The sequence below is a fragment of the Gopherus evgoodei genome, chromosome 15 (genome assembly GCF_007399415.2).
Source record: "Gopherus evgoodei ecotype Sinaloan lineage chromosome 15, rGopEvg1_v1.p, whole genome shotgun sequence".
Classification (NCBI taxonomy): domain Eukaryota; kingdom Metazoa; phylum Chordata; order Testudines; family Testudinidae; genus Gopherus; species Gopherus evgoodei.
The window spans coordinates 4,849,514-4,874,663 of record NC_044336.1 but is presented as its reverse complement, the minus strand read 5'-3'; the positions used below and the strand labels follow the sequence as shown (position 1 = coordinate 4,874,663).

General features: G+C 45.4%; 1 protein-coding gene across 1 annotated transcript in view; it reads left to right on the top strand.

Moving 5' to 3' along the window:
- The window catches only part of SHISA6 (shisa family member 6), a 406,826-nt gene extending 388,436 nt beyond the window's left edge, over positions 1–18,390 (top strand). The window contains exon 7 of the mRNA XM_030534874.1: positions 16,476–18,390. Within this exon, the coding sequence (XP_030390734.1) occupies positions 16,476–17,029 (554 nt within the window). The 3' untranslated portion in view covers positions 17,030–18,390. The remainder of the gene's footprint in view (positions 1–16,475) is intronic.
- Positions 18,391–25,150: the final 6,760 nt, after the last annotated feature.

The following is a 25,150-nucleotide window of genomic DNA, read 5'->3' as shown; positions in this document are numbered from 1 at the left end:
GCCTTGATATGGTTAAATGTAGGGACAGCAGCCAAATGATAGCACTGAATACAAACTCTTATCTACTTAGCTTTTGGCCAGGATGACCTGTGCCAAAAACCTTTCCCAAAAGACTACCAATAATCGATTACATTTCCTGTAAGGCCTAGCTCTAACTCAGTAATAAAGTAAGGAACAGCTCTCGAGAAGTCTGTTTTATGTGACATGGCCGGTGCTGGAAAACTCTGTTTCTTTGATACAAACACAGGAGTGCCCCTTTCACAGGGACATAGTAGTCACAGAGTACAAGTCTGAAGTCATGAACAAGAGAAAGCCCAATTTCACAGTGACATACCAGGGTACAGTCCTGACTAATGAGCAGCTGTGTCACCCCTGCCCTGCAACTTTGGGTGCCTTACAATGCCCTGCTGAAGTAGCTCCCACCTGGGCCACTCACAAACAGCCTTCCAGCAGGCAAACTGCACCCTGAGTGTCTGTGTGTAACTGCAGCCTGCCAGCCACACTGGGTTACGCTCCAGCTCTCACCAGCCTGGGTTATACTGCAAGGTGACCCCAACACATCTCAAGTCTCAAATTTTTCCCAATAAATTTATGTCCTGTTCTGCCCAGCCCTCTTCTGGACTATACAAGTTATACTGAGTCCATTAGCTCTTTAAAAAGAATAATAAGTGCACATCCTGTCACCCTAAATGGAGTTTCTTAGACACTTACATTTAAATACACTGGATTAGATAAAACAATAAAAAGTTTTTTAATCACAAAGAGGGAGATTTTAAATGAGTCCAAGTAATAAGGCATAAAGGTCAGAGATTTTATTTTTCTTGTAACAAAGAAGATATTTACTAATCCCTAATTTAACAAACTGTATAAAATTCAAGCAGTTTCTCGCCAAATGCTTTTAGCGGTCTTACTGACCAAATCCTAGAGTTCAGGACCCCTCTTCCAGAGTCCGGCGAATGCTTCCTTTGTCACTTCAAGTGCAGTGAATGTGATGGGCAAGGGGAGAGCAGGAGGGTGCCTTGGGGTGTTTTTCCCTCCTTTTATAGTTTCAGAAAAATATTTCCAGCTGGGCATGAGTAGACAAAGAGTCTGTGTGGAAGGATGTTCCCGCTGCTTGTCCTCACATGTTTGAGCTTCCCTAGTTTCCCTTCCTGCTTGGTGACTGTATTTACTGCTTAAATGAAAATTAAGCAGAGTGCCTATTCCTTTGTTTAGGACAGACCTGTTTGCCAACCTGTTTGGGCAGGACTGGGAGGTTGGGAACACGTGTTAATAACACCATACAGGGGCATCCTATAATGTCACTGTAATGGTACATAGACTCACCACCACAGCGCCTCCTGCTGGTCATCTCAGGGAATTACTTTCAGCCTCCAGAGTGCCCTCTGTCAGCCAGTGTCTCACTTTGCTGCTGGCCCTCATGTCCCTCCAGGATCCTGGGCAACCCTTTCACTGGGTGCTGCCCCCAGACAGTACCCCCACTGTTTCTTCAGGTCTCCCCACTCCAGGGAACCCCCACCTCACCTAAGTTGTAGGCTACTGCCAGTCACCAGCATGCTCCTGTGCACTGGGCAGACTCCAGTGTAAGCCAAGCATCATAGGCAAGGTTGGGTCTGGACCTACTGCCTCTACCAGTTGCTGGGCTGCCCCTTTGCAACCCCAGTACTTATCTTAGGCCCTCAGCCTGGGGGTTTTCCAGGCTGGAGCTCCCCAGCTCCTCTAGCCTTCCCCCAGCCCTGCTCCTCTCCCAGTAACCTGCTCAGCTCCCTAGCAGCCAGGCCCTTCTCTCTCTACAAGCAGAGAGAGAGTGTTTGGGCTTCTGGCTCACAGCCTCTTATAGGAACCAGCTAGGCCTGATTGGGGCATGGCTTCAGCTGTTCCTGCCTTCCCCAATCAGCCCAGGCTTTGCTTCACAGCCTCAGCCCTCTTCCAGGGCTGGCTTTAACCCTTCCAGGGCTGGAGCGGGTGACCACCCAACTACAGTCACATACACTATCACTACACATATTTTACCAGGACAGTAATGACCAACACATTATGAGTTTTCAGATACCAGCATACTTTGTACAAAAAATATTACAATAGTGTATAGAGTGTGACTACAAAGGTATAATCTGTCACAATCGCAGGGACTGGGTCAGGTCAAGACCTTCAGCTCTGAAACTATGGAGATGTTTGTGCACCTATAGCTAAAACAAACAAATCCATGACTGTGAGAATCAGACATGGCCTAAGGGCTGCAGTGTTTATTATGCCTAGCAGCGGCAATACAGACAGGGTCACTGCACCCTCCTGACGCAGCCCTGCCTCTCCCCTGGTCTAGCTAATACATGGCAACCATATTGTGGGTGAGAATCTGCACTGGTTACCTTGGATCTGAGGAGGAGAGGGTTTGAGAGCTAGTCTGTCGCCCTCATCTGTGGAACATATATGGAGACCCTTAATTCATGAGGATCCCAAAGACTGTGAACGACAGAGGTTCATAGTTGAGCCCTGTCTCCCGGTGCAGAGGAATGCGTGCATTTCATATATTTTCTGGCAACATTCACCACAGCAGGGAATCTTTGCCCTGTGACATGGGAAGACCACCATGTCCCAATATGCATTACAGATCTGTTCACTAGGGACTCATCCATAGACTTGCAAAGCAGCGGACTATGTATATCCAACAGTGGAATCATCTGGACCTTCCAGTGCCAGGCCAGCAAAAGACCCCAACTGTCCCATCAGCCCAAGAAGGGTCCTTGGCCATGCAGCCAAGCACGCACCTCCAAAGTGTGGCTCTGTGGAAACGTCTTGAGGAAGAATCTGGAATTAGGCCAAGATCTCCAAAACTGGATGCCTCAAATTAGGCTCCTAAATGCATATTTAAACATATCTAAATAATTGGGCTGATTTTTCAAAAGTGCAGAATGCCCAGCATCTCACCCTTACACCAGAAGGAGCTGTGGATACTAGAACCTCTGGAAATCATCAATGTATATAGACTCATAGACTCTAGGACTGGAAGGGACCTCGAGAGGTCATCGAGTCCAGTCCCCTGCCCTCATGGCAGGACCAAATACTGTCTAGACCATCCCTAATAGACATTTATCTAACCTACTCTTAAATATCTCCAGAGATGGAGATTCCACAACTTCCCTAGGCAATCTATTCCAGTGTTTAACTACCCTGACAGTTAGGAACTTTTTCCTAATGTCCAACCTAAATCTACCTTGCTGCAGTTTAAGCCCATTGCTTCTTGTTCTATCATTGGAGGCTGAGGTGAACAAGTTTTCTCCCTCCTCCTGATGACACCCTTTTAGATACCTATAAACTGCTATCATGTCCCCTCTCAGTCTTCTCTTTTCCAAACTAAACAAACCCAATTCCTTCAGCCTTCCTTCATAGGTCATGTTCTCAAGACCTTTAATCATTCTTGTTGCTCTTCTCTGGACCCTCTCCAATTTCTCCACATCTTTCTTGAAATGTGGTGCCCAGAACTAGACACAATACTCCAGTTGAGGCCTAACCAGCACAGAGTAGAGCAGAAGAATGACTTCTCGTGTCTTGTTTACAACACACCTGTTAATGCATCCCAGAATCACGTTTGCTTTTTTTGCAACAGTATCACACTGTTGACTCATATTTAGCTTGTGGTCCACTATGACTCCTAGATCTCTTTCTGCCATACTCCTTCCTAGACAGTCTCTTCCTATTCTGTATGTGTGAAACTGATTGTTCCTTCCTAAGTGGAGCACTTTGCATTTGTCTTTATTGAACTTCATCTGTTTTACCTCAGACCATTTCTCCAATTTGTCCAGACCATTTTGAATTTTGACCCTGTCCTCCAAAGCAGTTGCAATCCCTCCCAGTTTGGTATCGTCTACAAACTTAATAAGCGTACTTTCTCTACCAACATCTAAGTCGTTGATGAAGATATTGAACAGAGCTGGTCCCAAAACAGACCCCTGCGGAACCCCACTTGTTATACTTTTCCAGCAGGATTGGGAGCCATTAATAACTACTCTCTGAGTACGGTTATCCAGCCAGTTATGCGCCCACCTTATAGTAGCCCCATCTAAATTGTATTTGCCTAGTTTATCGATAAGGATATCATGCGAGACTGTAACAAATGCCTTATTAAAGTCTAGGTATATCACATCCACCGCTTCTCCCTTATCCACAAGACTCGTTATCCTATCAAAGAAAGCTATCAGATTGGTTTGACACGATTTGTTCTTTACAAATCCATGCTGGCTATTCCCTATCACCTTACTATCTTCCAAGTGTTTGCAGATGATTTTCTTAACCACTTGCTCCATTATCTTCCCTGGCACAGAAGTTAAACTAACTGGTCTCTAGTTTCCTGGGTTGTTTTTATTTCCCTTTTTATAGATGGGCACTATATTTGCCCTTTTCCAGTCTTCTGGAATCTCTCCCGTCTCCCATGACTTTCCAAAGATAATAGCTAGAGGCTCAGATACCTCCTCTATTAACTCCTTGAGTATTCTAGGATGCATTTCATCAGGCCCTGGTAACTTGCAGGCATCTAACTTTTCTAAGTGATTTTTAACTTGCTCTTTTTTTATTTTATCTTCTAAATCTACCCCCTTCCCATAAGCATTCACTATGTTAGACATTCCTTCAGACTTCTCAGTGAAGACCGAAACAAAGAAGTCATTAAGCATCTCTGCCATTTCCAAGTTCCCTGTTACTGTTTCTCTCTCCTCACTGAGCAGTGGGCCTACCCTCTCCTTGGTCTTCCTCTTGCTTCTAATGTATTGATAAAAAGTCTTCTTGTTTCCCTTTATTCCCATAGCTAGTTTGAACTCATTTTGTGCCTTTGCCTTTCTAATCGTGCCCCTGCATTCCTGTGTTGTTTGCCTATATTCATCCTTGGTAATCTGACCTAGTTTCCATTTTTTTATATGACTCCTTTTATTTTGTAGGTCATGCAAGATCTCGTGGTTAAGCCAAGGTGGTCTTTTGCCACATTTTCTATCTTTCCTAACCATCGGAATAGCTTGCTTTTGGGCCCTTAATAGCGTCCCTTTGAAAAACTGCCAACTCTCCTCAGTTGTTTTTCCCCTCAGTCTTGATTCCCATGGGACCTTACCTATCAGCTTTCTGAGCTTACCAAAATCCACCTTCCTGAAATCCATTGTCTCTATTTTGCTGTATTCCCTTCTACCCTTCCTTAGAATTGCAAACTCTATGATTTCATGATCACTTTCACCCAAGCTTCCTTCTACTTTCAAATTCTCAACGAGTTCCTCCCTATTTGTTAAAATCAAGTCTAGAACAGCTTCCCCCCTAGTAGCTTTCTCAACCTTCTGAAATAAAAAGTTGTCTGCAATGCAGTCCAGGAACTTATTGGATAGTCTGTGCCCCATGGTGTTATTTTCCCAACATATATTTGGATAGTTGAGGTCCCCCATCACCACCAAATCTTGGGCTTTGGATGATTTTGTTGTTTAAAAAAAGCCTCATCCACCTCTTCCACCTGGTTAGGTGACCTGTAGTAGACTCCTAGCAGGACATCACCCTTGTTTTTTACCCCTTTATTCCTAACCCAGAGACTCTCAACACTTCTGTCTCCTATGTCCATCTCCACCTCAGTCCAAGTGTGTACATTTTTAATATATAAGGCAACACCTCCTCCCTTTTTCCCCTGTCTATCCTTCCTGAGGAAACTATACCCATCCACACCAACATTCCAGTCATGTGTATTATCCCACCAAGTTTCAGTAATGCCAACAATGTCATAGTTGTATTTATTTATTAGCACTTCCAGTTCTTCTTGCTTATTACCCATACTTCTTGCATTTGTATATAGGCATCTAAGATACTGGTTTGATCTTGCCTCCCAGCTTTGCCCTGACCCTCCTTTCTCTCTGCCATTATAGCCCATGCTCCCTCCTGTTTCCGACCCATCTCCCAGGTCTTGTTCTCCACTTACCTGTGGGGTTTGCTCACCTGTCCCCGTCGAACCTAGTTTAAAGCCCTCCGTATGTTTGAGGCTAGAATTTTCAAAGCGGTATAAAGGGAGTTAGTGCCCAGCTTTCAGTGAGTTGTGGGCTCCTTTGACAATCCCAGCCCAAATATGGACTTTGAAGCCCAATATGAGCATCCAGTTTCAGAAAATCTTGACCTAGTTGTCTTACATTGGACTCCCAATAGCTGAGATCCAGAATATTAATCAGTGCTCTTGAAAATGTAACCCTTGACCTCTCTGTGCCTGAGTAGTTCTATCTGAAAATAAAGATAGTAACACTTCCCTATATCCCACAGAGGAGCTAAACTGGTCAAATGCTATCTAATCTAACTATCTATCTATCCCTATACACCCCCACCTATCTACCTATATATCCCTATACACTCCCTCTATCTAATCTATCTAGACTCCTGTATTGACACCCAAGTCTATGGTATCTGAGCACCTCACAAAGGCTTATAAATTCATACAGGTTATAGTAATCTCCCATCTCCTGTAATTGCTCCACTGTCCAACAAAGCTGTAGGAGGATATGTTCGAATATATCACATAGAGATACAAGGTAAAGTTTAGTGTTAAACCTTAGCCTAAAAAGTGAGTGTTTGAAAGCCTGAAAGTTTTCATTAACTATGACATCTTTTGATGTTATCTAGTGTTGAAGTGCAGTGTATCTGCAACCTGAACTCTCTTAATGATTTTTTCTTTTGACAGGTAATTTTGCTGTTTTTTTTTTCAAAGGGCCGTCAATCTGAAGTATATGAACACGGCCCCTTTCTTTCTTTCTTTCTTTCTTTCTCTCTTTCTTTCTTTCTATAACTATCAAACTCTGTATTTGTCAGGTGATGCTGTAATGTTTTCTGAGAAGGTTTCTCTTCTAGCAGTCATCAAAACCATTAGCATCATTATAGCATATTGAACATTTGGGGCCCAAATTGTGGAATCCTCACTTTCATTCTTTTCAGGCAAATCCCTCCTGGCTTCACTTGGATTTAAGGACTGAGACCCTGTCTACATAGAAGTTGTATCACTTCAGCTAGACCAGGATAGTTTAAGCAGTGCACCTCCTAGCGTGGATGCAAGGATAGCAGTATAAATGTGTTCATACAATACAGCTAGTCCCAAACAGGAAGGAGCATGAGCTATAGTTGTATAACGCACTTTGAAACAGATATAATGGCATCCACAGTAGGGCTTGTGCTGGTATAACCTCCTCAATAAAAAACCACCCATCATAGCTACACTGGGACAAGCCCTGTGTGTAGCGCAGGCCTGAGTAGGCCAGGTTTTGGCCATAGTCACCTAGAGCTCCACCCTGCCGGGTGAGGATGAGGGTGGAGGTGGCAGCATTAAGCTATCAAGATGACTGGTGCCCAAGATGCTAATTGGTCACTGTCCAGGTGGGTGAAGTGGGCTGAGGATTGGGGGCTGGCAGGAACATGGCCTCTGTCAGGATAATAAAAGGTCCCTGTGGTGCCTTTCTCAGCCTGGGTCTCCCCTCCACCCAGACAGAGGGAAGTGATGGAGAGCTGAAGAAGTAACCCCACAGAAAGCTGGGCAGGTCACAGAGTTCAACTGCCTCCAGTACAAAGGGGCAACACCAGTGCACTGCTCAAGCCCCACTTTAGCGCTATGCTTAGTACCTAAGTGGTGCATAATCCATTGCACTGGCCCTCAGAGAATAACCCTCATCTGCCCTCAGGGCATAACAAGACCTGGCTGGTCACTAGCTAGCCAATCAGTGGGATTTTCTGCACATACAGTTTCACCTCCCTCTCCAGACACGCGGTACTACTAGCTACAGTGAGCAGGGCCTGTCTGCCTGCAGAACTGCTCCTAGCAGCAGTTCCTGGAGCAGCTTTCAGATTTTTCCATGTTGCTGTTCGTTGGTTATTATGGGCGAGATGCTGCCTGCTAAACCCAGAATGAACCAGCAAAGCTCAGACCTTCTGTGCCACATCTAGCTACTGTAGTACGATGACTGATATGGGCTAGGATTTCCCAAAGTGTTGAGGGGGGAGAGCTTGCCTTAGTCCCCTGGAAAACCCCAACCTTATTCATTCCTTTATTTCCAGTAGTTATTTCTGGGTAATTTATACGAAAGTCAGTCACACCCCAGTGGGAAATCCAGCTCTTTCACTGACCCAGCACCTAACCAATCAGGGCTCCAGCACAGTGCTGTTAACTGTGAACGCCCCCCAAAGTTGTTTTCACGTGCTTAGAGTTCCATAGTCTCTGAGGAGCCAGGGGCCATGGCCAGCCCACTTTCAAGCAGTGGTCCCACACTAAATCAATACAGCTGCTACTGGAGCAATTCAGAGTGTTGCTCCAGTTGCGTGGTCACAACACTGCTAAAATTTGACCCAGCTGCTGTTCTGCACAGAAAACTCAACTCCTGGCAGCACCAGCTCATGCATTGTGGTGGTAGAGTTTGGGGAGACTCCCCAGCTGAGGAACACTCTATGGGACAAGAGGCAGGGGACGAGCAGGACTGGAACAAGGTCCCTGCTAGAGGTTGGGGCAGGAACCAGATTTGTCCCCTCTGACACTTATTACCCACCCCACCCCCCGCCTCAGCAAGAGAGAAACTTGTTGGCTGCAAACTTTGTGTCTGTTCTCAGCCAGTCACTCAGTTAGCCAGCCAGCCAAACTGGGTTTTGTGACACCTGATTTGAGCTAGACAGGGCAGAAACTGCCATGCTGGCATGTATTATTATTAATACTATTATTACTGATAATCATTTGTATTATGCTGCTGTCTAGAGGCCCCAACAGACCATGGCCCCATTGTGCTGTTTGCCAGACGCTGGGAATGGGCGACAGGGGATGGATCACTTGATGATTACCTGTTCTGTTCATTCTCTCTGGGGCACCTGGCATTGGCCACTGTCAGAAGACAGGATACTGGGCTAGATGGACCTTTGGTCTGTCCCAGTATGGCCGTTCTTATGTTCTTACGTAGAGGCTGCACAGCCCCACGGTAAGATAGTTCCTGCACCAAAGAGCTTACAGTTGAAATGGAGAGTATGAGCATAGAAAGGATGGGGAACTGAGGTCTAGAGCAAGCCAGCAACTCACCCAAGTTCATACCTGGTGCCTCTAAAAGATCCTTCTTGTCCTTCTCCCTGATGCTTCCCAGGCTTCTTCAATGTGCCTGTAGCTGCTCATGGTGTAGTTCATTGGTTATTATGGACTAGATGGTGCCTGCTACACCCAGCCCTTCATGGAGCTACCATGGCTGAGCACTCACCTCATCTCCCTGGGGGTGGGGTCTGCAGCTCTGCAGACTGGTGAGTGGAGAAGCAGAGCTGTGTGCAAACCTCTTCCCAGCTCCATCCACAGCACAGGATCTGGGACTCGTCCAGGCCATGCATAGCCTGCACATGGAAGGAAGGTGGGTCTCACCCTTGCGAGAGCCCAGTGGAATGGGACCCTAAAGCTGCAGTGATGCTGTTTATCCACCCAGCTCTCACATGGATTCTGAGCTCTCATGGGACCCCCTTGCTACACCTACCTGAAAACAGCTGTGGGGTAAAGGCTGCTGGCTGCAAGGCAGCATCCCCATGGCAGACCCCATCCCCAATCTGCATTGACATCCCCAGTGAGGCTGGCATGTGGTGCCCTGACAAGGGGTGGGGGTATATCACAGGTATTGTTGAACAAAAGCAGCTGTGCAAATTCCATCTCTGTGCAAAACTCTGCGGCGAAATCATTGTTTATTGCTAACTGGGAAAGGTCAAAATCAGACAGGGAGCTATTATCGCCAGACTCGTTAGCCAACTCTGTGTTAGCTAAGGGAGGCATTACAAGGATTAAGCAGTTTAAAAAATATATATTACAGAGAAACCAAAATAGAGAGATCAATTAGAATAGACTGAATACATGTGTGCTTAACAAAAACAGAGAATTCATAGTGATTTCTGTATGTTAGCTTATTAAGCTTGGGAGGGGGAATAACCCATGACCCAAAAAAATCAAAAAACAACAACAAGACACAAAACAATCTGGCGGTCTAATATCCCTAATAACTGTATCAGGAGGTTCCCTCCAATCTATAAACTGTATTGGTCCAAAACAACAAAAAGCCAAGAGGAAATAAACCAACTATCCTGAAAATGAAGATTCCAGGATTGCCAACCCCATGCATTCAGAAATCAAGAGTTCAAGTCCTCCAAAATCATGAGAGTTTAAAAAATAATACATTTAAGGTTCTTTTTATTTGCCTTCTAGTGTCTCACCTGGTAGGGTGCACTCAGGGTACATTTCAATCTCTTCTCCCCAACCCTGAGGGCTCGAAACATATTTTGGTGTTTTTTAATGAAAGCTGAGACTCTCACCTGCTCAGCTGTCTCAGAGCGCTGGCACTTTAAGTATCACACCAATATCATAAGATTTGGGATAAAATCATGAAAGTTGGCAACACTGAGATTCCATTATCTCAATGCTCAGACTTACTTGGCGTCCCTAAGGCTTTCGACAGTTTTGTACTCTGCTCAGCTCAGCCATGCCTCCGTTGCCACTACTACAGCTACACTGCTATTTATACTCGAGCTAGAGCAAGTCTGGGTGCACAAACAGGAGAATCATGTTCCTCACTTGTCACACAGATGTAGCCTACAGTTGGGAGTGTACTTCCCACCATGGGTAGACAGTGCTAGCTCTGATCTAGACATACCCTGAGAGGCCATCAGTATCAAATTGGTCATCTCAGATCCCGGAACAATGAAGAGTTAGCCAGACTTCACCAGTTCTCACCCTCATGTCTGTTAGGAGGAATGCAGGCTCTGAGCCTCTGTGCTCCAATTCCTTTTTCAATAAATCATTTCCCTCAATGCAGACATGTTGTGCTGCAGACTCTGGGCTCCTGGAATTCTTAAGAGTTACAGCTTGGGGGGCGGGGAGTGCTGCTCAGTAACTCAGTCAGATGTTATGGGTCTGTTAGAGGCATCTAGGGGTGAGGTTCGGTGGCCTGCAATTTGCAGGTCAGAAGAGATGGTCATGATGGTTCCTTCTGACCTTAAATTCTATAGTTTCAACCAATTTGCTGGTACTGAAGTTAGACTTACCTGCCTGTGATTGCCAGGATCACTTCTGGAGCCTTTTTAAAACATTGGTGTCACGTTAGCTATCCTATAGTCTTCTAGTACAGAGGCTGATTTAAGGTATAAGTAACATAGTACAATTAGTAGTGCTGCAGTTTCATATCTGAGTTCCTTCAGAGTTCTTGGGTGGATCCCATCTGATCTCAAGGACTTATTACTGTTCGATTTATCTTTTTTTTTCCCCAAAAAAAACTTCCTCTGTTCATACTTCAATCATGGACAGTTCCTCAGATTTGTCACCAAAAAAGAATGGCTCAGGTGTGGAAATCTCCCTCACATCCTCAGCTGCAGTGCCAGCGCTTCCACTAGGCGACAGTAGGCAGTCACCTAGGGTGGCAGGATTTGCGGGGCAGCATTTTGCCACCTTTGGCAGAAATTCGGCGGTGGGGTGGGGTCCTTCCACTCAGGGTCTTTGACGGAAATTTGACGGCTGGTCCTTCACTTGCTCCAGGACCCGCGGTTGAAGTGCCCCAAAGACGCAGAGCAGCAGGACCCCTGCCACCGAATGCTCAGAAGAGGAGTGCTGCTACCTAGGGCATCAAAAACCCTGGTGCCGCTTCTACTCAACTGTGAAGACCAATGCAAAAAAAAAAATCATTTAGCTTTTACACAATGGCCTTGTCTTCCTTGAGTGCTTCTTTAGCACCTCAATCATTCTGTGGCCCTGCTGATTGTTTGGCAGGCTTCCTGCTTCTGATAGACTTTTTTTAAAAAGTCTGTTAGTTTGAATTTTTGGCTATTTGCTCTTCATAATCTTTTTTTGGCCTGCCTGATTATACTTTTACACTTGACTTGACTGTGTACAGATGTGGTCTCCTCACCTCAAAAAGGATATACTGGCACTAGAAAAGATTCAGAAAAGGGCAACTAAAATGATTAGGGGTTTGGAGAGGGTCCCAGATGAGGAAAGATTAAAGAGGCTGGACTCTTCAGCTTGAAAAAGAGGAGACTAAGGGGGGATATGATAGAGGTAGATAAAATCATGAGTGATGTGGAGAAAGTAGATAAGGAAAAGTTATTTACTTATTCCCATAATATAAGAACTAGGGGTCACCAATGAAATTAATAGGCAGCAGATTTAAAACAAATAAAAGGAAGTTCTTCACAGAGCGCACAGTCAACTTGTGGAACTCCTTACCTGAGGAGGTTGTGAAGGCTAGGACTATAACAGCATTTAAAAGAAAACTAGATAAATTCATGGTGGTTAAGTCCATAAATGGCTATTAGCCAGCATGGGTAAGGACTGGTGTCCCTAGCCTTTGTTTGTCAGAGGGTAGAGATAGATGGCAGGAGAGAGATCACTTGATCATTACCTGTTAGGTTCACTCCCTCTGGGGCACCTGGCATTGGCCACTGTCGGTAGACAGATACTGGGCTAGATGGACCTTTGGTCTGACCAGGTACAGCCGTTCTTATATTCTTATTTTTGCCATGGGAATAGACAACAGGAGATGGATCACTTGATGATTACATGTTCTGTTCATTCCTTCTGGGGCACCTAGCATTGGTCACTGTCAGTAGGCAGATATTGGGCTAGATGGACCTTTGGTCTGACCCGGTACGGCCGTTCTTATGTTCTTACCTAGCAAACAAACAAAACGTGCAAACTAAGCTTAATGTATTAAAGAGACTGAATATGAGTACCAAATCCTCACCTTAAATGATGATTCAAGCACACTACAATGATTCTTAAGGGGCCAACTGCACTTGTTTACAGCTTAAAAACCCCAGGTGTTTCTTTCACAGGCTAAAAATCCCTTTAGCCTGGGTCCAGCACTTCCCCGCAGTTCAATCCTTGTTCCACAGGTGGTTCACAGGCTTTTTTGGGCAAGGAGTCAGTGAAGAACCAAAATGATGTCACTCCCCTGCCTTAAATAGCTTTTGTATATGGCAGGAACCCTTTTTCTCAAAGCTTCGCTCCAATGCCAGTCAGTGGAAAAACACTGGTATTCCAAGATGGAGTCCAGTACCAGGTGGTCTGATTACATGTCGCTGTAGTGCCACAGCATCCATGAGTCAGAGACTGTTTGTAGGGTCCTCAGGTTACTCCCTCCCATCCTGCCTTCCTGGTGGGAGATAAACTTCTTCTAAGGCCTATTGTTTTCTCTAATGGCCATTCCCAGCCAGTCATCTAGATTGAGTGCATTCTGCCTAATGGGCGTTCCCCAGGTGTAAACACATTTGTCATAAAGATATATAGTCAATTTCCTAACTTCAGATACAAAAATGATACATGCATACAAATAGGATAATCTTATTCAGTAAATCATAACCTTTTCAATGATATCTTCCATGACCTGTCTTGCATAAAATACATCAGAATTATGTCATAATCATATAATGATATCACTGTGATGAATATGGGGTGCAGTGTCACAAACTGAACTCCACTAAAACACGCTTGCAATGGTTGTTTTTTTCAAATAATAGTTTAGTGGGAGAGACAAAAAATGTCTCCCAAAGTACTATCTAAAACGAAATCCTACAAATACAGAACAAGATAATAGAGACAGAAATGTAGGTGTAACCCAGACCCTATCCAAGTGGTGCTCTGTCCCCATCTAGTGGCTGGGCCACATATAAAGGGGGATGAAGTTACTGCGGTCTTGGGCCTTGTAGCTCAGGTAGTAGTGGCTCATGCTTGGAGATTCAGAGGCCCTATATTCAATCCCTGCAGCTGACAACACACCCAGGAGCATGGTGCAATATAGGCAAACTAGAAGTCAGCGGCTTCCCCACCCATGGTACTGAGAATGTGGGTTAGGACAGAATGGAAGCCAAGCCAGTGTTAGTGATAACTCAGTGACATTCACCCCTGCACAGAAGACTGGTCCAGGCACTGCTTAAGTCTCACAGCAGGCCTTTGGCCCATGGTCTCAAGCTGCTGTTGTTTAACTGTTCTTGTGTCTAGTGGGCTTCTGCTGACACTGGTCACAATCAGGCAGCTGGGCCAAGTGGAAGGGCTGTATTCTCTAAGGAAATAGTCTATCTGGTGGGGAGAATCAGCCGGGCTTCTCTGTCAAGCCTCTCCTTGTTTCTTCCATCCCGTAGACACTTCAGGGGCCATACCTTCTGGCATTGCTGCAATATTTTTCCAGCTGACTTCATCTCTCTTCCACAAGGGCATTTCAGCCTTACATTTTTGTGGCTGTATCAGACAGAGAGGGAGCGTTTCGGTTGTGTTTCTGTGTAATTACCCCCTTAGGTAAGATAGATTCAAAGGCATCTATGTTGTGCCCCACTTGCCTTGCTCACCTTGAGACTGCTTCAACTGACCTGTGAGCAGTTTTGCTCTTTCAATCATCTGAACACGAAAAGAGGCTTCCGTGAGATGAAGCTTTTCTTCCCCCACCCCTACTGTTCTCTTTAATATGCTCTTGTTCAGCCTAAGTGAGAATAAGACGCTGGAGAAACCAGTGTTTTGTATTATCCTTAACATATTCTCAGGTGTGCAGCCTTCACAAAGCAATTCACTGACAAGCTTATGCCATCCAAGGAAGCTAGGGAAAGGAAAACAGCAAAAGACTGATATTCCTGCACGCACTTCTCAGCCCTTGCTGTCCCATGCAGTTGCAGGAGAGGTTCATTTTGATGAACCTGTCTGTTCTTCATGGACAAAGATTGCACAGGCATTAGCCTCAATTTCTGTGGACACAGCCACCCCCACACACACTTTTGCAGCATACTGGGAACTAGTGGAGTGCTGCCCTCCATGGCAGAGGTGACTGCATGTCAGGGGTGCTGTATGTGTTTCATTCTGGGGTGAAGACTACTGACAAGTCCTGAGGTGTTGGAAGCCCCCCGGCCTGGTTGAGCTGGGTGTTTCTGGACATGCTGTGAGCAGTCACTGAAAACCTTGCAGTGAAAGGAATGCAGAGGAGGCAATTTACTGACCCTTAATCCTGGCCATTAAACAGTCCCCCAGCCCAGTGACAAAAGACTTACATTGAAATCTGCTGTTAGCTTTGAGAGGGCACGGTGTGCAATAAGACTAGATGCTCCCTTACATATCATCACAGAGATGTCAATATTAATGCAAGGCCACCATGGCAGTATGCAAGCAGGGCAGTGTTCAAGTGCCAAAGACACTATACAGCTCTAAACAGTTGGTCATATTTCCCCAGCATTAGGGCAAAGGTAAGATCCAGAAGGTGCCACAGAAACTGCTTCCTTGGAATAATTGTGGGGTTGTTTCTTCAGGCTGTAACCTAATTTTGGCAGATTGTTCTGTCTGCTCAGGGTCAGGTACTGTAGTGGTACCAATGAGTCAGACAGACATCTCAAGGCCAATGTACCTCCACTCCAAGCCTTATGTGACTTAAAATCCAATAAAAAGGGGGTGGGTGCTAAGTCCCCATTTATGTAACAGAGCATCTAAGACAGAAGAATGACAGGCAGACCAGAGCACTTTTCATGGAGCAAACAGCACGGCACAGAGCTGAATGGTTTGCATGTCAGCCTCTGTTTCCCTGAGCTTCTCAGAGACTTTGGGATGGACCTCATATTTCTGCACTGATATTCAGTGCCCTTAGGAAACTAAACACCAAACAGAAAATACAGTGTCTCACAGGAGCACCCCACACCCCTCAGAGCGAGTTTGCAGCTGAATTTACAAAAAAAAAAAAAAAAGAGTTTTTGAAAAATACAGTAAGAGCAACTCTGGTTGAAACTAGCATGAGATATTCATGGCCAGTCACTGACAAACAATAAAATCACTTTAATATAATATAATATAATTTATATAATATAAAAAAGTCAGAATGATACTGTTGAAAGGAAACGTCTTGACCATCAAAATGAAATGTTTCTATATGGGTGCTTCAATGTTTCTGAAACAAATTTTTTGTTATTTTTGTTTCAAGCTAAATTTGGAAATTTCAGCTTTTTGTTCCAATTTGGGACAAAAGAAAATTTCTAAATGTCTGAATTTCTGACAGACTGAAAATTTTGTTTTCCAACCATGTCAAATTCTCAGTGACCTGGTAATACTACAAATCAGTACATGGGGTTCATTGTGTGACATGTTACAATTGCAATATAGCACACAGTCACTCATGTACAAACTGATGTCTCCGCTGTACCTGTGTGGCTGTGTGTGCATACACATGATGTACATTGTGTCCATGTGTAATACATACATATTCACACAGTGCAAATAGACCTTTGAGTTCCATGATTGATAGCACAGTGCTGTCACTGTCTATGGCAATGCCTAAATCTCTGAAGATTAAGGTGAAAGGCATGATGGATCTCCATGTTTGCGCTGCCTCCGACATTATCCAGCACACCAGAAGGCCTTGTTCCAGAGTGCTGTTCTGTGCACACTATCCCTGCTCTCCCTCCTGTGACCACACCCTCGGCTGCTCCTAACACTGTTTCCTTTTCTTTCCCCTTCCCAGCTGACAAAGAAGCTGATGAATATTACATGAAGAGGAGACACCTTCCTGATCTGGCAGCACGAGGGACCCTCCCTCTCAATGTCATCCAAATGTCTCAGAAACAGACCAACCACAGAGAACGGCCCCGCCGACCCATACGGGCTATGTCCCAGGACAGGGTACTGTCCCCTGAGAGGGTCATGCCCGAGGAGTTCAGCATGTCCTATGAACGGATCCTCTCTGATGAACAGCTTCTGTCCGCAGAGCGCCTCCATTCCCAAGACCCCCTGCTCTCCCCAGAGCGCACAGGTTTCGCAGACCAGTCCATGTCGCGTGCATTGTCGCACACAGACGTCTTTGTTTCTACGCCTGTCTTGGATCGCTACAGAATGACAAAGATGCACTCCCATCCCAGTGCCTCAAATAACTTGTACAACACTTTATGTATGAACCCAACTTCCGCCAAGCGCCAAGCATTCGCCTCCCGACGGCACAATACAGTGGAACAACTGCATTATATCCCAGGACACCATCACCATTACCGCACAGCGAGCAAAACAGAGGTGACTGTTTGATATGACACTGTGCATTGTAGATAATCAGTAAGGACTGGTGTGACCCCAGCACCCCAAACTGCAGTGGCCTTACAGGCCAAGATAACCTCTAACTGAGTGTCTGAAAAGACTTTTCCGACAGTCATATCTGCATTGTTTTTAAAACCATTCTCATGTTGTTGACATAAGAAGAAAAAATGAGCAATTGGAGAGAATCCCCAACACGCGCCAGTTTCTGTCAAAGAAAGCCATAGCAGTAGGTGGCATCTTCCAAGGGCTTATCTGCTGTAACTCATTCGGTTTTATGAATTTAGGACTTTTAAACTTCAATTGCTCCAAGTCTCACAGAGCCCATGGTAGGTTTGCAGCATCCTAGCCTGGCAGGATGGGGCCATGTCACCATTTCTCACACCAGCCCTTTTGGCCAGTACTGAATTTTTCAGTGACTACTTATATTGCTCTTAGCTGCTAATAGTCACAGTCAAGCATTAGATGCTAGGATGTCCCCCAGATAGCTGTTGTTCTTCCTGATTTAAAAGTCAAAGCTTACTAGGGGACTGTCAGATCTAGTGACACAATTAGCCTAGCTGATAAATGAAGTCTTGTTTCTATTAAATATACTCATAAAACAGAAATATAATAGTGCCTACAAATCGCCTGCTCTCTCAGTGTAGGAAATAGTGGGGTTGACGTGTCAATAAGCACAGTTATGCTGAAATGCTCGTTAGGCCCTTTCTGCACTCATCCTAATTTCTGCAGTCTGTAAATAGAAAACGGGTGGGATTTCATTGGTTCAGCTTCTTGCCAACATGATGCCAAAGGCACCAAAACTCACCATCATTCCATTGCTAAAAAGCACTTTGGGTGAAACACTGGCTCTGTTGAAATGGTAAAACTCCTATTGACTTCAGTGGAGCCACGGTTTCACCATCCTATTAACATCTCATCCCAGTCCAATTCTTCAGCTCTGTTTCTGAGCCTAATTATTCCTCTCAGTGACAACTGAGGACTCACCATTTCAGAGGAATGGCAAACCCTCTGCTAAATCTGTTTGAACAGAGACAGACAGAAAAGTTTGTTTATTAACCCAAATCTAGATGGATATTTTCCAGTCATCGTCTGAGCAGACAGTTACATTTCATGTGCATAAATTATATATCCAACATAATTATACTAACTGGGCATGTTGTATATCTGATGTATAATACTGATTAGATACAGAGTATTTGTAAATTCTTTAAAAAATAGACTCATGGGTCCAAAATTTGTGAAGTGTTTTGTATCTCAGCCTGTATTTACATTCTGTAGAACTAATTCAAACTATCAGAGGGGTAGCCATGTTAGTCTGGATCTGTAAAAGCAGCAAAGAATCCTGTGGCACCTTATAGACTAACAGACGTTTTGGAGCATGAGCTTTCGTGGGCATCTGAAGAAGTGGGTATTCACCCACAAAAGCTCATGCTCCAAAACGTCTGTTAGTCTATAAGGTGCCACGGGATTCTTTGCTGCTAATTCAAACTAGGACATACCTCTGTGCACTGGGAAGACTCTCAGAGCTCTCAAAAGGCAGGTCAGCATCCCAGACCAAGTGATGGCATCTGTGACCATGTTAAGGACCCTTCAACAGTTGCTCAATATGTCACACATTCAGTTCCCATCACATGAGCACATGTTTTCCCAACTGGCAGAATGGAGCCCTCTGCCTGGATAAGGTCATGAATGACTTCAGATTTTAAATACACATCTTAATAATTACTAATTTAACTAGCCCATCTCTCTGCCTCTCCCCCACATACTCAGTAACTGCCCCTCCCTCTCATACCATATAAATGCCCCCCCATATCTCATAAATTGCCCCTCCTCTTACCCTGTAACTAGCTGTCTTTGCCCCTCCCCCACACTCCCCTTAAATGACCCCTCTCTGCCCCTCCCCCACAGACCCTGTAACCGGTCCCTCTCCTATTCACTTTAATTAGCCCCACATACCCAGTAACTCTTGCTCCTCCTCATAACCCTCATACCCCATAAATGCCCCTTCCCCCTCATATCCCATAAATGGCCCCTCCCACTTATATACTATAACTAGCTGTCTTTGCCCCTCCCCCACACTCTCCTTAAATGGCTCCCCTCCTACTCACTTTAACTAGCACCTTTCTCTGCCCCTCACCCAAATACCCTGTAACTGGCCCCTCTCCTACTCCTCTTAGCAAGCCCCTCCGTCTCCCCCCCCACTTATCTCACCCCTCCTAATGCTGCTTTGACTCCCACCCTGCAGAGCAGGTGTGTGGTGTGAGATGCTCCCTGGCTCTGTCTGAGGCACTCTGGGTCCCGTGGTGCCAGGCTGGCTGTGGGAAGGTGTTCTCCTGGGGTAGGCTGTTAAAGGCAGACCCTAGTGAGGAATCTGTTCCCATTTGACACTTATCATGCTGCAATGCTCAAGGGCCCCATTCTGGGCTGTGTTTGACCCAGTCTCTAGGTCCCAGGGCTCAGTACGCTGGGAAGGGAGTCAAGCTACGAGGAGTACAGGGCCTTGTTTGACAGAAACTGTGCTGGGATGGAACAAACAAGGGTCACCCTGGTCTAGGTGCCTGTATTACGTTCCCTCAGGGCTAAAACTTCTCTGGGCCATGTGATCAGAATGAATCCTCTCCCGGCTTGTATAGCGTTCTGCCATGGCCCCTGCAGGGGACAGAGGAACAGCCTCTCTGAGCAGCTCCAGGTTCCTTTCACTCCACTGATGCTCCCCTCCCACTTCCTCAGCCCAGTCCCAGCCCTTCAGATGTGGACACTTCTCAGAAACAGCTACGTCTGAGCCTTCACCCAGATTCTCCATGTCTTGAGGGCTGGGGCTAATTCTGAACAGAATGGAGCTGTTTGCAGCTGCTGCTATCTTTGATAGGGAGATGCTGATCGCAGAGTCTGTGGAGCTCTGTGTTATGGACCAGCATGTAGGTGGTCTGGCCTAGTGGTCAGAGCAGGAGTCAGGACTAGTGGGTGGAGCAGGTATCCAGTTTGGGAAAATGAGACGAGAGTCAGCACCAGAGTCAATGGCCAGTTACCAGAGTCAGGAATCGAAGCTGAGGGTCAAAGCCAAGGTCAGATTCCAAATGCCAGAGCCAAGGGTCAAGCCAGTCAGAAGTCAGAGGCCAGGGAAGGAGCCAATACTGTTAACTGATGATTGGAGGTGAGGCACAAGGGTAGGAACTGGAGGAGAGGCAAGGATCAAGCACAGAGCAGGACCACGGTGGGAATGGGAGCGAAGGCAGCCATAAGGCAGGAGCGGAGCCGGAATAGGGTTGGGTGCAGGAGGCAGGCACAAGTAAGGGCCAATGCAGCCACAACAGGAAATCGCCTTGCTGCTCAGACAAACTTCCTGTTCCTCCTCCTGCCTTAAATAGCATGGGTGGACCAATCAGTGAAGCCGGGCAAGCCACCAATCAGGCTGCTCATGGTGGTGCCTTGGCTGAGGCTATATAGTCCTACTAGCTTCTTGGCCCACCAGGTTTCGGCAGACATTGGATAGAAGCCAGGATACAGCAGCTGTCTGGGAAATCCCAGGACTTCCTTCAAGACCCAGGACATCACACCCTGATTCCCTTCTCACTCCAGTGTAAACCAGGAGCCATTCCACTGTGAACAGAGTGTGAGAAGAGATACAGGCCCAGTTTCCAGCAGTCCCGGGGGAAGAGCAGGGCTCAGTGTGGGATGCTCAGGCTCAGGATTAGGACACTCATCTCTCTTCTTCTATGGCCACGCACAGCTCTCTGGATGGCTCTTTTCCCACAAACTCCATTCTTTGTTTCCACTTTCAGTCCATGAGTTAAGGAGCTACTGGAGTAGGTGTAGCTACCAAACCTCTTCTCCTAAGTACTCTGCACAGATGCCGTGTTGTGCTCCAGGCCATTTGATTGCAGAGCTTCACCTGTCCTGTTTCACAAAGATTGCAGGCCCTCTGCCAGCCTGTCCTACTTGGGCAATAATCTTCCAAAGAAATTCTGGCCCCTCTCTCCCTGTCTCTTTCACCCATGCAGCTGGGTGAAGTTGATGTATCCCATAGGAGCAATCAACAGATCCTTCAATGCACACCCTCTTCAGGGAAGCAGTCACCATCAAAGCGAGGTTTGGCAGTTTCTCTTGAGAATGCTTCTTGCACTGGATACTGCATCTCTCTTCTGGACACTGCTCTGTTGCGTGACTTGTCTTGTGTGGCATGATAGGCAGGTAACTGGCACAGCAATGTTCAGCACAAGCCACTGTGTTTGATTGGATTGAGTTCCTCCTTGTTCCACTTTCTGAGGGCTTGTCACTCAGAAGATGCATGGTCTGAGGCTGAGAGTCACGATGATGCTGGAGGACTAGTCCCAGCTTTGCCAGTGACTGGCACTGTGACCTCCCCATGCTTTGTTCAGCTTCCCTTTAGCCAAAGGAGAATAATAATAATAATACGGTGGTGTGGTGGGGTTAATTCAGTAATGTCTATAAAGTGTGTTGAGAGCTGCCGAGTACACCACAGAAGAGCAAAGTATTATAATTAGTACTAGCATTGTTATTTGTTATTTGGAAGATCATGTGCTAAATTACTGTGTCTGAACTGCCAGGAATCCATATATGGTCACCCTATTCAGAGGGAGAGTGCACTGGTGCGGCAGCTTCACAGAATAACCCGCTGGTTTACTTCTGTCCTGTAACCTGTCCATTGTCTCTCTAGCCAGCTGCAGTCCCCATGGCAGTTCTCACACATGCTTTAACTTCCTTGCTTCATGCTGTCCAGGTCTGAGCCATCTTATGACCCTCTCCTCAGGAGAAAAGCACTGCACAGTCCAGATTCCTCAGTACAGTAGATCTGGCTTACGATTAATCTTTTCTGTCCTAGCCGTGGTTGGCCATAAGCATCTGCAGAGTGCCAAGTTCCCAAAAGGCATGTGGGGAGGAGAGAAGGAGGAGGTCCAACACAGTATGCCCCGGGTTCATAGCATTTCCTACAAGCTGGTATTGACTTTGCATGCCCCAGGCAGTGTTCTACAACAGTGGGTTCATAGGGGAACCCCGGAATTCAGATTGACCCTGGAGCAATCTTATCCCCTGAGATCTATAGACACAGTCTTTGAAATATGGAAACTATTTTTAATGAACCACATATCACATAAAAACTTCATCAGAGCTGATGGAAATGTTATCAAACATATTTTAAAGGCACCAAATTGTGTTTTAATGAAACATGACAATATTTTCCAATATTTTAATGTTCCTTTTTTAAACGACACTCTGATTCAGGGATGTGGAGAAGCGTGAGGTGGGAAATGGTTACTGAGATACAAGATGTCCTTTCCTTGCCCAGAGTTAATTTCTGCTTAGTGCTCTGCTTTCCTGACCACATGCAATGAGAGGCCTATGAAGCTGGGCTTCGCAGCTGCAGATACATGATATTATATCAAAACAATCCACTTCCGAAATGTGCAACACGATGGGATTTGGGCACTGACTCTAGACAAGCAGAATCATCCCAGGGAAAAGGGGCAGAGTTCCCAGCAGTTGGGAAAAGTCCTTCATAACAAACAAAGCTTCATGAAACAGGGTAACAATTAACTGTAATGGAAGTATATGTTCTAATTTTGACAGATTAGCCATTTTAAGTTTATGTAGCAGAGGACTAGCTCATCTTAGCTTTAGTTTCAGATTTATTCTATAGAGCTGGAAGGAGGAACTACACCGAAAGCTGGTGAATACATGTAGATTTCATGTGCTGGGGAGGTAAAACTATGGGAAAGTTTTGAAAAGTTGGATTAAATATTTTCATTTAAAAAAAAAGTGTTGTTAGCAATAATTGTGTCTGGCTGTTTCTTAGAAAATAGCCACTTGTATGTTGTTTGTTCACAAGCTGATCATAAAGGTGTAATTAGAAGGCTGTCTTTAGCTGGCTTAGGCTTATAACTGAGATATCCTTGTTAGTTCTAAATCTGACTGGCTAAAAAAAAAAAAAAAATTAAAAAAAAAAATCTACATTTGACCCGCTGAAAGCCCATAGGCTAGAACGGAGATGGATTATTCTGCTCCAATATATTTATGTAAATCTGAAAGTGATCTACTATCTCACTAGTTAGAGAAATGACATTTTGTGTCTCTTTTGTGCTCTTATGTGTAAAAATTCTCACAGTTGATGCCATTCATGACAGCTGTGAAATGTGAGAGCCACGACATTCTGAAGTTCTGCCCATGTGCTTTGTAATAGCTTCTTACAACCTTCATTCCGTAAATCGGTTAGAAATTTTGTAGCAAGAATTTCTTGGCTCCAAGAAAGACATTTCTTACTGTAATATTTTTAGTTTGGGGGACAATATTTCCTAAAAGGGGTTCAGTGGACATTTTTGTGCTTTAGCCCAATTTATGGATTCCGTGTTTATTATACAGTAGTCCTGATGAGAAAGTACATTTGTATCTGTAACTTTGCACAGACTCTTGGTTAACCATTAAATAAGCTTCAAAATGAGCAGTATTTGACTGTTTTTCTCTGTATTATTCTTGTTGTTATACTTACCAGTAAAAGCACATTCTATATGTACTGTAAACAAAAATATTATCAGTTTAGTAAAATTTAGAGTCTTAAGGATTTTTCCACTTTTGTCAGTAACAAATATTTATGGATTCCAAAATAAAGCAATTTAAACATATCAATTGTTTCCTTTTTTATATCTACTAGGGGGACATCAAAGGCCATTCTGTTGGCAGCTTTTGCAACCTTTGTAAGCAGAGTTTGAAAGGTGCATCTCTCTATTTCCGTCCATGTGCTTAAATAGCAACTATTAAAATGAATACTATGAGCTCTGGAGAGTCTTTATTTTTATGTATTTATTTATTGCTTTTCATCATCATGCTAGGAAATAGAAAGGAGGTAGGAAATCATTCCATTTGCTGTAGAAGTTTGTCCTAGATTACGGTAAATCACTTACCATTTATAAGACTATTTTTTAAATTTGTCCTATTTAATTTAGTATTAGAAAAGGGTGCTCTACTTTGCATTCAGAGTTTTACCTTTGCCCATTCACCACAACACTCTAGTACAGGGGTGGCCAGCCTGTGGCTCCAGAGCCACATGCAGCTCTTCAGAAGTTAAAATACAGCTCTTTGCATAGGCGCCAACTCCGGGACTGGAGCTACAGGCACCAACTTTCCAATGTGCTACAGGGTGCTTACTGCTCAACTCTTGACTCTGCCCCAGGCCTCACTCCACTCCTTCCCCCATGGATCCTGCCCCTTCCCCTGAGTCTGCCATGCCCTTGTTTCCCGCCCCCCCCCAAGCCTCCTGTACACCACAAAACAGATGATCAAGGCGGAGGGGAGGCACAAGGATGGAGGGTTAGTTGCTGATCAGCAGTGCTGCTGGTGGGTGGGAGACACTGGGGGTAAGGGGGAGCTGACAAGGGGGCTGCTGACATGTTACAGAATGAGCTCCCCCTCTTTGCCAATGCACATTGGTAAATTTTGGCTCCTTCTCAGGCTCAGGTTGGCCATCCCTGCTCTAGTACACTGCAAGTGAACTGTGTGACAAAGCTCCGAGCTGTATTGGTGGGTCCTGTGCTTCTGGGCAGATTCAGTGGCCTCAGAACCTTGCTAAGGCCCTCAGTGTGACCTCTCTTTCCCAGTGTAGTGGCAAAGGTCACAGCCGATCGAGCTACTTTCATCACAGGCCAGTATGGGAGGTGGAAAGGGGGAATACCTCCCAGTCTCTGTTGCTCCCTTGAGCTAGTAGGTGCAGTTCGGCCTCCAGCCTGGACCAAAGCCTGCTTCCCCTCTCAAGGGGATCTCTGTAGAGCAGAGGAGGCATGGGAGAGACACCCTGGCCCACCCTCTATTCCATGTTCCAGCCCAGCGACCTAATGGTAGTAGCTGGTGGTGGCTTCCCCTTCGCCACTGGAGCTGCTTTGATTTCCTAGGCCACTTCCCCATGGTCCCCTATTCCTTGCTTCACCCTTACCTCAGGCTTCAGCAACGCTTCCTCTCCTCTAGCTCCTTTCCCTGGGGCTTTCCTGACGGAACTGAAAGGAGAGCTTTTAAGCAGTATGAGTGGGACCTTAATTGGTTCCAGCTGTCTTCATTATCCTAATGGCCTTAACTGGTTAATTGGCATCAGGTATCTCAATTGGC